The sequence below is a fragment of the Drosophila arizonae genome, chromosome 4, assembly GCF_054131065.1.
Source record: "Drosophila arizonae isolate 15081-1271.41 chromosome 4, UAZ_ARI_1.0, whole genome shotgun sequence".
NCBI classification, from domain to species: Eukaryota; Metazoa; Arthropoda; class Insecta; order Diptera; family Drosophilidae; genus Drosophila; species Drosophila arizonae.
Genome location: NC_142924.1, coordinates 7,807,501 through 7,821,504, shown reverse-complemented (window position 1 = coordinate 7,821,504; position 14,004 = coordinate 7,807,501). Strand labels below are relative to the sequence as shown.

Below are 14,004 nucleotides of genomic sequence, written 5' to 3'. Positions count from 1 at the left end.
GTATATATATTTATATTCATTGCGATTTTACGTCGTCATCAATCCAATCAGTTTCTTAGATATTCACGCTCTAGCTATTCTAGTACTAATATTCAAAATCAACTCAAATTGTATTTAAAATTTTCCATGGAAAGTAATTTAGGCAAGAGCGTATTATCTAGAGATATAATACACTTTCTAGGTATTAAGCTTAAATGTATTTATTTATGATATTTATTTATTAAATTATCAGATCTAGTGTTATTTACAGCACTCAGTACTATAATTCGCTCCTTCCTAGATTTATAATAGAATAGAAAAATGAGAAAACAGCTCAAGTGAATTTTTTATAAAGTATTTTAATTTTAAGAAAATAAAATAATGTACTTTAAAGGAAAAGCCTAAAATCTGTTTATCTTTATAAAATTGAGAAAAAAAATATATTTTATTTATAATATTATAATCTATATAGTTAGTATGACTAAAAAGTTTTTAGCTGATTAAGATTCGGTGGAGCTATCAAAGCTTAATGATCAAGTACTTTAAAGCTTCAAAATATCTATCAACATGTGTCCACCGAAAATCCATTTGTTTTTGATAATGTTAACAACGAAAAAGAAAAAAAAAAAAACATCCAACAATTATAACATTATCAAAACTCAACATTAAAATCAAATAAGTTTTTGGAAAATCACAGTCTATAGAAACCTCGGTCAGTATGAAATCTTTTAGCTTTAACCCTTATGTTGGCAAAGCGACTTTTCTGCGCTAGCTTTATTCTGCTTATGGCATGCTTATTAAGCGCATTGTGGTTTGATAATCATATCAATATGTATTGGGACAGCATTTCTCGAAATGTCTGTGTCCAAAAGTACGTGAATATCGACAAATCAGCTCTAAATATATTCGTCTAGCTTTAGTTAAAAAATAACCACTCGATTCTGCCGTTCTATCTCGTTTAGATAATGTTATAAATACATACTTCATGATGAGACACTTTTCTTAGTCTTCTCCAAAAGTAACTGGAAATTTCCTTTAACACTAATGAAATCGTTTAGCAATAGCATTATACGGACACCCGCTTGATTCTGCGGTTAGATAGTCAGACAGCACCCCCACTTCCTGTTGAATTGGAGCGTCACTGTCTGAAGTGTTTTCTTTGCGATTTTATTGAATGTGTACTTGAGACAGGAACGTGGTACTATGTAGTAGTACACTTTAACTTAATTATTATTATTGTTGTTTCTATAAGAGATTGGGTTATATAGAGCTTCTTCATTCAGCCTGAATGCTGAAGGCTCGACGATTCAATAGATAATTCAATAATGAAATATAGACAAAAAACTCTTTCAACTTAATTGAATGGGTTTCTATTGAAATCATCGAAACTAATCAGTTTAATTAGTGATTTGATAATTCAGAATTCTTTGCTCTATACATATATCAGGACAATTCATATATGAGTATCATGGAAGACGTAGCGCACGCGCCCTTATCAGAAAACTACCCAGAGTCCCCGTGTGAGCAGATACTGTGATAAGATATAGCGTGTGCCAAGACATTGATTGCGTGGCTATAAAACGAACTGCTCCAGCTCTGTCCAAATCAGAAGTTAGCTCCGATAGGAATGATGAAGCTATTTATCGCATTGACTGCTCTTTTGGCCACCGCGGCTGCTGCCCCAATGGAGGGTCGCATCACCAATGGCGATGTGGCTCGTGTGGGTCAGTTCCCCTACCAGGTGGGATTGAGCATTGCTATTGGTGACTCTGCTGCCTGGTGCGGTGGCTCCGTGATCTCCAAACGCTGGATCTTGACCGCTGCCCATTGCACAGACTCTGCTGATTCGGTGACCGTCTATGTGGGCGCCACCAAGATCAAGGAGGAGGAGCCCGGACAGCACCGCATCCATGTGGAGAAGAGCGGCATCATTGTGCACGAGCACTGGGATCCCGATCTGGTTGTCAACGACATCTCCCTGATCAAGCTGCCCGCTGAGCTGGAGTTCAACGATCGCGTCAGAGCCGTCACGCTGCCCAAGAAGGACGGCCGCTACTCCACCTATGCTGATGAGTTGGCCATCGCCTCTGGCTGGGGTCTGGACAGCGACAAGTCGAACGCTGTCTCGCCCGTGCTGCGCTACGTGGAGCAGCCAATCATGAGTGCCGAGAGGTGCAAAAAATACTGGTTCACCCTCATCAACGACAACGTCATCTGCATGAGCACCAAGGGCGGCAAGTCCACCTGCCAGGGTGACTCTGGCGGTCCGCTGGTTCACAAGGAAGGCGACATCAGCTATCTGATCGGTGCCACCTCCTTCGGTCTGTCTCTGGGCTGCGAGAAGAACTTCCCAGCTGTCTTCACCAGAATCACCTCCTACCTGGACTGGATCGAGGATCACAGTGGCGTGGTCAACAAATAGACTTCTCCAACTTCTCCGGCTTGAATTCATACTTAAAATAAATGACAATCTGACTAGTGCTTTAAAAAATGTAAAAATATTTAAGAGTCTAATGCTTTGGAAGTTATAACCCTAATCGTATGCATATATGGAGGATTAGAGATATAGGTATATACATATCTATTGCTAATCAACGTTTGGTGTTTATAGAGAGGCGCTGCAAATTGAATACATATGAATTTATAGAAAGTCTATTAACTCTATAAACTCTGTATATATAGATATACATATTAGTCTATATAGACTATATAGATGTGTGATTGTTATCAGGCTCTCAACTTTTAAGGGTTGATTGTTAATGCGATACTTGAGCTTATTGCGACGTAGCTTTCTATAAAAACAGCATAATCAAAGACATTGTTATTAATAACTTAATTGAGTTTGAATGATGAAGTTAATTGCTTTAATAATATTCTTAGCAGTCTCTCTGGCTCAGGTGGACTTGTTTACGGTGAGCAATCGGATTACGAACGGAGAGCACGCTGCAGTTGGCCAATTTCCATACCAGGTGGGCTTCAACGTTTCGTTTGGCAACAGCAGCACCTGGTGCGGCGGCACCTTGATCAGCCATCGCTGGATATTGACGGCAGCCCACTGCCTGGATGGGGCAGTGAATGCTACTGCGTACCTGGGTGCACTCAACATAACGAATGAGCTGGAGCCAGGGCAGCTGCGCTATCAGGTGCACAAGTCGCACATGATCGTGCATGCCAACTGGACGGTCAGCACGGTGGCCAATGACATTGCGCTGGTGCAGCTGCCTCTGGCGGTGGAGTTCACGGATCGCGTGAGGGCGGCTGAGCTGCCCAGAGGATCGAACGGCAGCTACTCCAGCTATGAGCAGATGACGGCCTATGCCTCCGGCTGGGGCAGGTACAGCGATAGCGCCAACTCGACGTCGTCCACGCTGCGCTTTGTGGCAATGCCCGTGATGCCACAGGCACGCTGCAAGCTCTACTGGGGCGGCTCGCTCTCCGAGAAGATGATCTGCATGAGCACCAGCAGCGGCAAGTCCACCTGCCAGGGCGACTCCGGTGGCCCGCTGATCTACAAGGAGGACAACAACAACTATCTGATCGGAATCACCTCCTTTGGCCTCGCCAGGGACTGTGAGATCGGCTTCCCGACTATCTTCACGCGTGTCACGAGTTACCTCGATTGGATTGGGCAGCACATAAACAATTGAAATAGCTTACAAATAGAGAAAAAGATATTCAAAACAAACTTTTTGTATTTTGTTTTTTTTTTTTTTTTTTTTTGGTTTTTATTTTATGTTTCCAATTTTTTTATTGTTCTTTTGGGTTTTTTGAAATTTTTATTCGAAACTTCGAAACGTGCGTAAAAGTCGAAAGGAAAGTAATTCATCTTCGAAGCATAGCAGAAAGGCTTCCAATGAAACTTTTCACGAATTTCCGGGCAACTTTTTCGAAATGTCATTTTCCGTTTTTTTTTTTTTTTTTTTTTTCTGTTTTTCAACTATGTACAAAAACTTAAAAAGTAGAGTAGGGGGGGAAAAACTAAGAAATAGAATTACGTGTTTTTTTTAACATATCTAATGCTGCTTTTGTTGTTGTTTTTGTGTGTTTAGCATTAGCAATATTTATGTTTTTTGCTTTGTTTTTCTTTGAAATTTTCTTGTAACTCAACATTTTTCGTATTTTCCAAATATGAATATGTATATGTATATATATTGTATGTGTGTTTAGTTAGTATATAGCTATACGATCTTCTTCTTTAACTTTCTTACGATTTTTTAATTAGCTTAATGCAATTACAATTAGAAATCGAATAGTTTTTTTTTTTGTTTTTCTGAAAAAACGCGCAACGTTTGATTAAATTTGTTTTCTAGTCGAAAATTACATAATTTATGATCGTGTTTTTGATATATGTATTTCTTTAATCATTTATCATTAATCTTTTTGCTTAATTTCATATAATTTGCATAGCTTTTTGTTTTTGTTTCTTTCGTGTTGCACAACAATTGTATTTTGTTTTATTCATATTCGTTATAATGCTATTTAATTTTTAAATTAAAAACAACACAAAGCTATGTCGACATTTTATCAATTTTTTTTTATTCTTTAGCTGCTATTTTTTGTTTGTTGTAAAATTAAAATTTAAACGAATTCATTGTTGTAAAAAATAGAAATAATAATAATAAAAAACGAAAAACTTGGCTAACTAAAAATTAATTTCACACAATTTTTAACGGCATTCACTTTTGTTTTTCTTTTATATATATGTGTATATATATACTATTATTTAAGTCAAATAATTTAGGTGTGTGTGTCTGTGTGGGTATTTATTTAATATGCTATGTAGTTTTTTTTTTTCTTATAACTGTTTTTGTTTGTGATTTCTAAATTGGTTTTCATCATTTGGCTTTGCTCTTTAATTTATAATTAAAGTGCGCGGCTCTCGACATTACACAAATTATTTCTCACAAAATGTTCGATTCAAATATTCTGTTTTTTTTGCTTGCTTGCATTTTATTTGCATTAGTTGGGGCCGTATTATTATTTGTTTTTAGCTAAGCGGAAGGTATTTCTCTTGTGGCTATATACAACAGTTAAATATATATAAATATATTTGTGTATGTGTGTGAGTGCAAGTGTGTGTGTATTTATGCTTATGTATGGGTATTTGATTTACTAACTTATAGACTAAACGGCCGTGCTCACGCTTTATTTGCAATCGAAGGATTTACCTCTTTTTTTTACAATTACATGTGTGTGTGTATTATATGTATGTATGCGTGTGTGTGTAATAATTAAAAATTAATTAATGCTGTACAGACGTTTCCTTTTCTTATTATTATTATTATAATTATAATTTTTGTTTTCTTGAAGTTTTGCTGTCTTCCGAGTTTTTCATTTTGTTGATTATCATTCTGTGTTGAACACAACGAACCGAATAGATTCCGGCTGCAATTGCGATTGCGATTGCGTTTGCGATTCAGTTGTGGGTTCTGGGCTTAACTAAAATATAGTTCAATTAATAACTTAGCCAACTCTACCGTATTACATTACATATAAACTATATCGAGGGTAAAGTGTTTGGGCTTCCAAAGAATATAAAGTTATGTGGGTGGCGGTTATAGGGGTTATAGACTACTTTGACTACGACTACTTCTTGTTGTAAATGGGCAGAGCGGTCGGGGCAATGCCAGTGGACACACCTGCGGGCGCCATCGCCATGGATGCGGAGGAGACGGCAGCATTGGAGCTCAAATTGGCATTCGACGACGCGGTCGTCATATTGGGTGGCAGGCCAAGCAGACTGGCAACGGCGGCCTGCGAATTGGACGCGGCGCCAGCACCGCCTAGAGGCGCATAGACGCCACCACCCACGCCGCCAGAGACTCCATTATACTTGGCATAGTCTTGAGTTTTGCTCTTCTTGCTTTCCTTATCCCGATCCCGGTCGCTGTGCTTCTTTTTGCCGCTGCTGCCACCGCCTCCACTGCTGGCGCTGCTGTTGGTGCTGTTCGATGAGGTATAGCCATAGCCTGGGACACCCATCGGCTGGCCAGCTGTAGTCGTGATCCCCTGCACCGGCGGAGCAATGCCAAAGCCAGAAGCTGATGACATTGGCATCAGTCCACCTCCGGTAGAATAGTTGTTGGGCTCCACCTTGTTCTTGCTGATCTTCAGTTTGAGCGGTGCAGCGGCGCCCACTTGCAGACTGCCATTGGGATTGGCGGCGGTCTTGATGACCAGCTTGAGTGAGTCCATGGACGTGTCCTTGCTGCTCCGCTCCTTCTGCTTGTCCTTTTTGTGTTTCTTACGCTCCTCCTTATCGGGCTTGTCCTTCGACTTGTCCTTCTCCTTATGTTTGTGTTTGTCCTTCTTCTTCTTCTTCTCTGACTTTCCAGCACTCTCTACATCCTTGCCTTCGCCCAGTTTGGTCAAAGCATCCACTTCCATGGCAGGCGCTGCTGCCAAGCTGTTGCCCAAGAGATTTGTCGGTGCACTCAGCGATTCCTTCTTAATTTGCTGTTGGGTTGTTGGCGGCATCGGTTCCAACAGTTCCGCCGGCGGCTTCAGGCCAGGCATGGTCAATGCATCAGGTTTCAGCAGCGAGCCATTTGTTGTGCAGAGGCTCTCCTTGAGCAGTGTGCGCACCAAATCAGGCGTCGTCTCAATGCCACCGTTCGACATGGACAGCGGAGCATGCTTGGTGTCCTCAGAGTAGTTTGAATAGCCCGGCAGTCCAATGCTGTTGTCCAGCTTGCGCACTTTGTCACGCGGCATGCTGCCCGCATCATGATCGTCCAGCTTGCTGATGCCGTATTGACTGCCAGAGATTTCATTGGCACGCTTCAAGCTGCCCATGTCACGACTCGAATCGTTAGCCAGCAGCTCGCCGTGGCTCTTCTTGTGCGGCGGCAGCATGGGCTTAGTCGAGCTGCTGCTGCTACTAGTGCTGGTGGTGGTGCTGCTACTTCCCGATGATCCACTGCCGTGTGGCAACGTGTTGCGATGCTTGTCCTTTTTGGTAGGTGTCAAACGATCCTTCTTGGGGCTATCCCGATCCCGCGTATGATTGTTCAGTTTATAGCCCAGGCTGTCGTGGCCAGGTCCTGGCGGAGGCGGTGGCAACAGCCCATTGAATTGGGGCTCCTTCTTGATCTCGCTCCACTCCGGACTGAAGAGAGAATTGTTCTTGCCGAGCTGTTGCGACTCCAGCGGAGGCTGCGACTGCGACTGCTGCTGCTGCTGCTGCTGCGGCATATGATTGTAGCTGGGCACTGCCTGGCTCTGGCCATAGGGCAGCTGCTGCTCGTAAGGCGGCATGCTGTGGACGGATGACGATGAGCTTGATGACGAGACGGATTTATTGCGATGCGAGCCGTGCGAGCCATAGCCAGCAGGCGGCGCTGGGTAGCCGCCACGAGACATCAGCGGATTACTGTTGGGTCCACTGCTGCTGTAGGACGGCGGCGCATTAGGATACATTTTGCTGCTGTTGCTGCTGCTGCCGCCCGACGACGACGACGACTTGCTGGCATCTTTGGCTGCTGCTGACGCATTGGAGGCGGATGATGAACTGTTGCTGCTGCTGGTGTTGCCACGACTGTCTAGGAGCGGAGGCGGTGGCTGCTGGGGTTTGGAACTTGTGGACATCTTGTGACCACCATGCGTCTGCATGCCAACGGGTGGCATGCCACGCGATGATTTGTGATAGTCCATGGGCATGGGTGGTCGACCAGATGGCTGACTCGAGGAGCTGCGTTGGCTGCTGTTTGTGGAGGTGTTGCTGCTGCTGCTGCTGCGCTGCGCCGACGACGACGAGCTCGACTGATGACCAGAGGGCGCACGACTGCTGTAGCCGGGTTGCTTCGATTTGTGATCTACATAACAGATAAGAGCATGAGATTAGAGAGCACATAATATGACGTTGCTGCTGCAGGCTGAATCTCTGCGATACTCACCTCCATGTGCCTCGGGCGGCAGTGCGCCTGGATAATTTGGCAACTTGTGATTCGATGAAGACGAGGAGGTAGTAGAGGACGAATTACCTGGGGCACCGCCCACCGACGACGACCGCTGATGACTGCCATCGCTGCGTCGCTGCTGCGATGGCACCATGGCCGGTGGTGGCAGCAGCGCCGATTGCGATGAATCACGACTATCGTTGCCATTCATCAGCTCTGGCGGTGCTGTGATATTCGAGTGATAGCCCTTCATCATCTCGCTCAGCTTCCAGTCTTCCTTCGGCTTGTTGTCCTTGCTGCTGCCAGTGGCCGTACGATTGCTGGCGCCCTGTGCAATGGCCTTTATTGAGTTGAGCTTCGATTTGAGTCGTGCGGGACTCTTCTCGTAAATGGCTATGAACTCGTCGGTCAGCTGCTTGAGCAGCTCCAGCGATACGCTCTTGTCCACATAGTAGAACCAGTGCTTGCCCTCGGTCGACTGCGGTATCTCCCAGCGCGACCATTTGCAGGCCAAATAAATGCAGAAGCAGGCGACCACAGTGGGTCGATATTGCAGGCACATCGAGGTCAGATGTAGGCTAATCACCAAAAGGAGCAGCAGCCGAAGCCACCACAAGAATTAAGACTTTAGTAATTGTTAAATGCGGAGTATATACTATATATGTATGATATATATCCAAGTAATGTTATATATTGAGTCTTAATATCTAACGTATACATATATATTTGTGTGCGCGTGTATATGTATATATAAGCGCATAAATGTTGCTTTGATTGCTTTTTGATACTGTCTGCGGATTCTTAGAGCAAAATTATGGTACTAAAGGATTAACGTAATGATAAACATATTATTTTATAAATCTGCTAGTGCCCAAAGCACAAAGAAACCTTTACAGGTTTAGAATACATTAAAACGTTTTTGGGACAATAAAAAGCCAATAAATAATATAATATGAACAGACAATGCATATGATGGCTTCGAAATCAGGGCAACATAACATTACTTATGCCTGAGAGACTAATTATATTTTCATTCCATGCAAGAACTTCAGACACAGGTATTTCTATAATGACATTGTGGTTTTCCTGTTAGGCAAAGGACTTTACAAAATTAGAAGCCTGTTAGCAAATCTGCTATAAATGGCCCAAATCCTTTGCAGTATAAAGGGACTTAAGGTAGAGCATTTAATGACCTTAACGCACACTCAGGTAAGCAGCGGGCAAAGAGGGATGCCCACAGAGTGAGCAGCTACATGATTTGTTGACTCTATTGTGTCCTAGTTGCCTGCGCACAACGTGCACATACATATACATATAGACCCACACACACACACACAGCATCGCAGATCTATTATATGCCAGCTAGTATCCCAGTTGATATGGATACTATTAGCTGGTGTTAGCCATACCTGTTTGAGGCCAAGAAGTAGGAGGTTTGCGCCAGATCCTTGCATGCTAAAATATATTACAGTGTTAACAAAATCACAATTGCTCTAATCATCGGGCATCCAATGGCATTTGACATTGGTATTGGAATTGGTATTGGGTTTAGAGCATTGTGCCTACCTTTGACCAGCTGGCAGGTGCGCACCACATGGGTATGCGGGTGATCGATGGCCACATTGAAGCCGAGCGTCTGCAGCAGTACGTTCTCATTGAAGACGAGCTCCTGAGCGAGATCTGCATAGGTCTGTTCGGTTGTCTGTGGTAGGCACTTGTTGGCCGCCCTTATCACATGCTCCAGCTTGCGCGGCTGCTCCTCCACCTTGGCGGCCAGAAACAGGCTGGCCGATGCCATGGAATTGCGATGGAAATGTGTGAATGAATGGAACGCATAGAAGCGATGCATATAAACGATTGCAGTATTGATGCATAGCTGCGACACCTGCAGACGCTGACCCATCTCCTGTATCAGATAGGCGGTCATCTGTCTGTAGTGCAACTCATCGTCGCTCTTGATGCCGCATCGACGACTGGGCGAATTGCTCAGCTGCTCATTGGTGAAGTACCAGATCTTGTCCTTTTCAAAGGGCAGATTGTTATTGCCCGTTGAGGTTGAGAGAGCGGATGCGGCTGAGGTCGAGGCTGACGCAGCAGCGTTGCTTGGTGCGCCCGCGGGCGTTGCCAGTAGACTCATGGCTCTCGCGTACGAATACCCACACACGCGTTAACAACGTCTTCTTCTTGTTTTGTTAATTTCACATGCAAGAGAACGCACAGTTTTATAGCAATTCGATTTGATTTCTTCTGTAGTTGTTTCGGCTTGGCAGCTGAGTCAAATGTTGTTGTCGTCGACGTAGGAACTGTACGATTAATAAGAAGAAGAAAACCCAGCAGAGGCACAAGCAGAGTCTCTTTTTTCTTTGTCGGCTGTGCCAGATGCGCTTGTATTGGTAATATACTACTACTGTAGGAGGGAAAGGTGACTGACGCTCGCTGCGCTGCTGCTACGGCTGCTACTGCTGCTGCTGCTGCTAATGCTGCGCGTCTTTTGTGGCTGTCACAACACATTTGCTATGAAAGTTAAAGCAAAACGCACACTTGATTTCGATTTGTTTTGCTTTTTCACACTTTTTACGCCATTCGAAAACTGCTTTTCTGTTTTTTCTGCTGTTTTGATGGCGTTTTACGAGCATGTGTGTGTGTGTATGTGAGTGTGTATATGTGTGTGCACGAGTGTATATGTGTTTTCTGGAAATTGCGACTGCTCAACGAGGGACATATACATAGACGGAGCCCGACGACGAACGTACGTTATGCAACTTATATACATCAATTCATTGTTATCATTGTTGTTATTGCCTTTTCGCCACACAAAAACACCTCATTTTTGTTCTATAATTTGCAATGCAAATGCATCGCAAAAATGTGATTTTGCTTTTGGAACGCACAATGACACAAAAAGAAAAAAATGTATGTATGTGTATATGTATTTACAGTATGGCCGTCGCAGTCGCATTCGCTATCGATACCAATGATACATCGGTATGCCAACATACCACGATGCGCGAATTTGGCTGTACGATATTTTCACTATCGATATGCAATGTTAAGTGCAAGGCTGATATGCATATATTACGCAGTAAAAAATATAGAATTATTGATTAATTTGGGGGGCGTATTATAGTCATATTTATTCGTTTAGCATATTAAATTAATTATTCGTTTTGGTGAATTATAAAAATAGTATAAAGCAGAGAGCGTCTAGTCAAAACCAGGAACTTTTGCAATTAACAGAGGTTGTTTTCACTGATCCATGGTTGAATTGAAGAGCCATAGCAGCGATCTTGTTGTCAAGCAGCACAGTACTCCGAATTTAGTTATATTTTCATAACTTTCCAAAATGTTTCTTCATAAGATTTAAATACAATGCGGTTGTTTTTAGTCTCATTTATTAATGTTATTTATAAAACAGATAATATAAGTATGTGTATATATATTTATAGCAATCTGTAGATTAAAATATACAAAATTTAGCTAAAATCCTTAAAACTCTAACGTTTTCTCATAACAGTAAATAATTATGCTATTTCCTTTTACCAATTTTCCTCGGCTGTGTGTTAAAATTAAATTAATATCTGACCTGTATAGTCAGCTCCGATTTAATTTCTAATTTGTGGCTCGCATTTGCTGATTTTTAAATGCAGACGTTGGAAAATCGCCTGTTGCATATACAAAAACTGAAACTTAATTTCTTAAACGTTAAACATTTATGTATATATATGTAGATGTAGATGCATATACGATAAGCTAAATATACTATATATAAACTACATATTAACTTTTCAACAGATTCGCTAAAAACCTTTTCCAATCCATTCAACTTTCGTTTTCAACTAGCTACTACTCAAAACTTTTCCTATTTTCCCAACGTTATTGCATTCAAATATCAAAACTCATCCACAAAACACGCTCGATCTTAAAACTAAATATATTTTTCAATAAAGTAAGTATTTGACTTAATTCTTCTAAAGATCGTTTTTCTTTCAAAATCTAAATCTTTAATATTTAGTTGGTCTTATCCAGCGTTTCATTCATTATATATATATAGATGTATATATATCGATTATATATAAATTTCATCTTTTATAATTATTCTTGTTTAATTTCTAATAAGTGAAACATGAGGTCCAGAAGTTGTTTATATACATTTAGAGTGCATATTTAGCTTGGCGGTTGCAAACGTTTGATCGGTAAAAAATGTAAAATAATAAATATATTTATTTAAAAATAAACTAAATCATAAAATCTATTTCGTTGTAATTTATTGTATTTTTAACAAAAAGCAATTTAAAGAAAATATTGTTGGCTATTTATTTTTTGAAATGTAAAACTGTGTTCTTTGAAATCTAACAGATTTCCTAACTGTTCTTCGTTGCATTTATTTATTTACTTTTTTGTTAGGTTTTCGAGGGCAGTCTGAAAAGTTTCCTGTGTGGGCAATAACGGATACGTATTTACCCATATGAAAAAGAGTGTATACGTTTTATCTTTCTTTTTGTTTAATGCGAAGACCTGGAATACTTGGAGTAAAATCTATAATTACTGGAATATTTGCATTTTTGAAAAAATCATAAATTTCTACTTTCTGAAATTATATCCTCAATTAGTTTATCATAATTTTCCTTTAACCAGTTTCTTTTCTTGTGTATGATTCTCTATTTTTACTTGTATCTTTTCAGACCACCCTCGTACTGGTTTTCATCTTTAAAGCATCTGTTTAATAATTGTATTATTCTGCTTAAACTATATAATAGGTATATATGAATTTAGATAAACATATGCTTCTCTCTCTATCTCCCTTTATCTTGCCCTCCATATTCGAAACCTCAAAAACTGAGTTTTGTTTTCCATCTAAAAAACGAGCTACATCGAAATTTCGTGGCTTAAATTTATCTAAAATATGTTCTATGCTACATAGACTTTGAATATATATATATATTATATATAATTTTATATATATATATATATATATATATATATATATATTTTATTGGGAGGTATATTTAGATTTCAAATTTGTAACGGGTTGCAAATATTTGTATTTTGTATATCATGGATCGTTGCTATATATATCTACTTTATATCAAAATAAAACTCATGCATATTGAAATAATAATTTTTATTTTAATAATTAAAAAATAAAAAATAATCATAAAAAATGTTTACAATGAACAGAGTTTAAAATCGCAAAACTCACTTCGTTTTTTGTTTTCTGTTTATTATTTATAAATCAATCTGTCAATCAATCAATCCCTCAATTAAATTGAACAAAATTTAAAGAAAAAACGTAAAACTCTTTATATTTTGTAATAATAATAATATAATAATAATAATAGATAGATAGATAGTTAGTTAGTTAATAATAAAGGTACTTAGAGAACGCAAACTATATAATAAGTATAAAAGAAATACATATATATATATATACATATATAGAGATATATATGAATATATATATATAGAACTAGGAGTTGGTTTTACTCTTTTACACTTTTACATTTACACTTTCTTCATCTTTCTACTATTCCTTTAAACTTTTAGTTTAGTTGTATGCATTTAAGAGATTGCACTTATTTTTTTCTTTCTTTCTTTTTTTTTTTTTTTTTTTTTTTTGGGCAGTGTTTTAAACATTATTGTGGATTTGTATTGTTGGTTTGTTGCATTGCAAGTTTGTTTGTAGAAATGTGAAACTATTTTTAATATATTTTTTGAGTTGTTTTTGTTTTTCAGTTTGTGGCAGTGCTTAGAAAAAAAATATTTCAGACATAAAATTCAGACCAAAAAGTTGTTTGTATGTTTGTTTGTTTGTTTTTTTTTTTTTTTGAAATTTTGTTTTTGAACTTAAAAGTTAATAATTACAATGAAAGTTGACTCCTGTTTTAGGATATTGGGGCAGCGTAGATGTACCATATGTATATACAGATATATATATATACATACAGTGTAGAGTAGAAAGAAAGACTTAAATAAATAAACTATGTAGACATAAGAACTAATTAAAACTATTAAAAATATATTTCATATTTCTTTCTTGATCTCTTTTTATAAAATAAGCAACAAAAACAATGAGCCCCCAAAAAAACGAATCGTAAAGTAACACTAAAGTATAGTTAGGGATAGGCAT

General features: G+C 39.5%; 2 protein-coding genes and 2 pseudogenes across 4 annotated transcripts in view; 2 read left to right on the top strand and 2 right to left on the bottom strand.

Annotated features, from left to right (window-relative positions):
• Positions 1-1,569: 1,569 nt before the first annotated feature.
• Positions 1,570-2,478, top strand: LOC108612970 (serine protease 1 pseudogene; annotated as a pseudogene).
• Positions 2,479-2,621: 143 nt separating this feature from the next.
• Positions 2,622-4,242, top strand: LOC108612969 (brachyurin pseudogene; annotated as a pseudogene).
• Positions 4,243-4,488: 246 nt separating this feature from the next.
• On the bottom strand, positions 4,489-10,846 carry CycT (Cyclin T). Of its 2 annotated transcripts, XM_018006085.2 has the most exons (4): positions 9,444-10,846; positions 9,287-9,332; positions 7,875-8,455; positions 4,489-7,793 (listed from the first exon to the last, which is right to left on the bottom strand). In XM_018006085.2, exons 1-4 carry the CDS (start codon positions 10,012-10,014, stop codon positions 5,566-5,568), a joined length of 3,426 nt encoding a protein of 1,141 aa, XP_017861574.1. In that variant the 5' UTR covers positions 10,015-10,846; the 3' UTR covers positions 4,489-5,565. The 2 variants fall into 2 exon arrangements, with proteins under 2 accessions (XP_017861574.1, XP_089323589.1); XM_089467463.1 differs by lacking the exon at positions 9,287-9,332 and having other exon boundaries at positions 10,631-10,846.
• Positions 10,847-13,450: 2,604 nt separating this feature from the next.
• Positions 13,451-14,004, bottom strand: part of Eip74EF (Ecdysone-induced protein E74) — a 56,129-nt gene continuing 55,575 nt past the window's right edge. For both annotated transcript variants that reach the window (XM_089467471.1, XM_018006096.2), the window contains one exon: positions 13,451-14,004. This exon is cut by the window's right edge and continues 1,509 nt beyond it. The gene's annotated coding sequence lies outside the window, so the exon portion shown is untranslated.

Excerpts from the sequence above, each read along its gene's own strand:
- CycT (XM_018006085.2), bottom strand. The coding sequence starts at position 10,014 with ATGAGTCTACTGGCAACGCCCGCGGGCGCACCAAGCAACGCTGCTGCG. Across the intron at positions 9,333-9,443 it reads CACCTGCCAGCTGGTCAAAG|CATGCAAGGATCTGGCGCAA; the intron begins GTAGGCACAATG and ends AATATATTTTAG. Across the intron at positions 7,794-7,874 it reads GCCGCCCGAGGCACATGGAG|ATCACAAATCGAAGCAACCC; the intron begins GTGAGTATCGCA and ends TCTGTTATGTAG.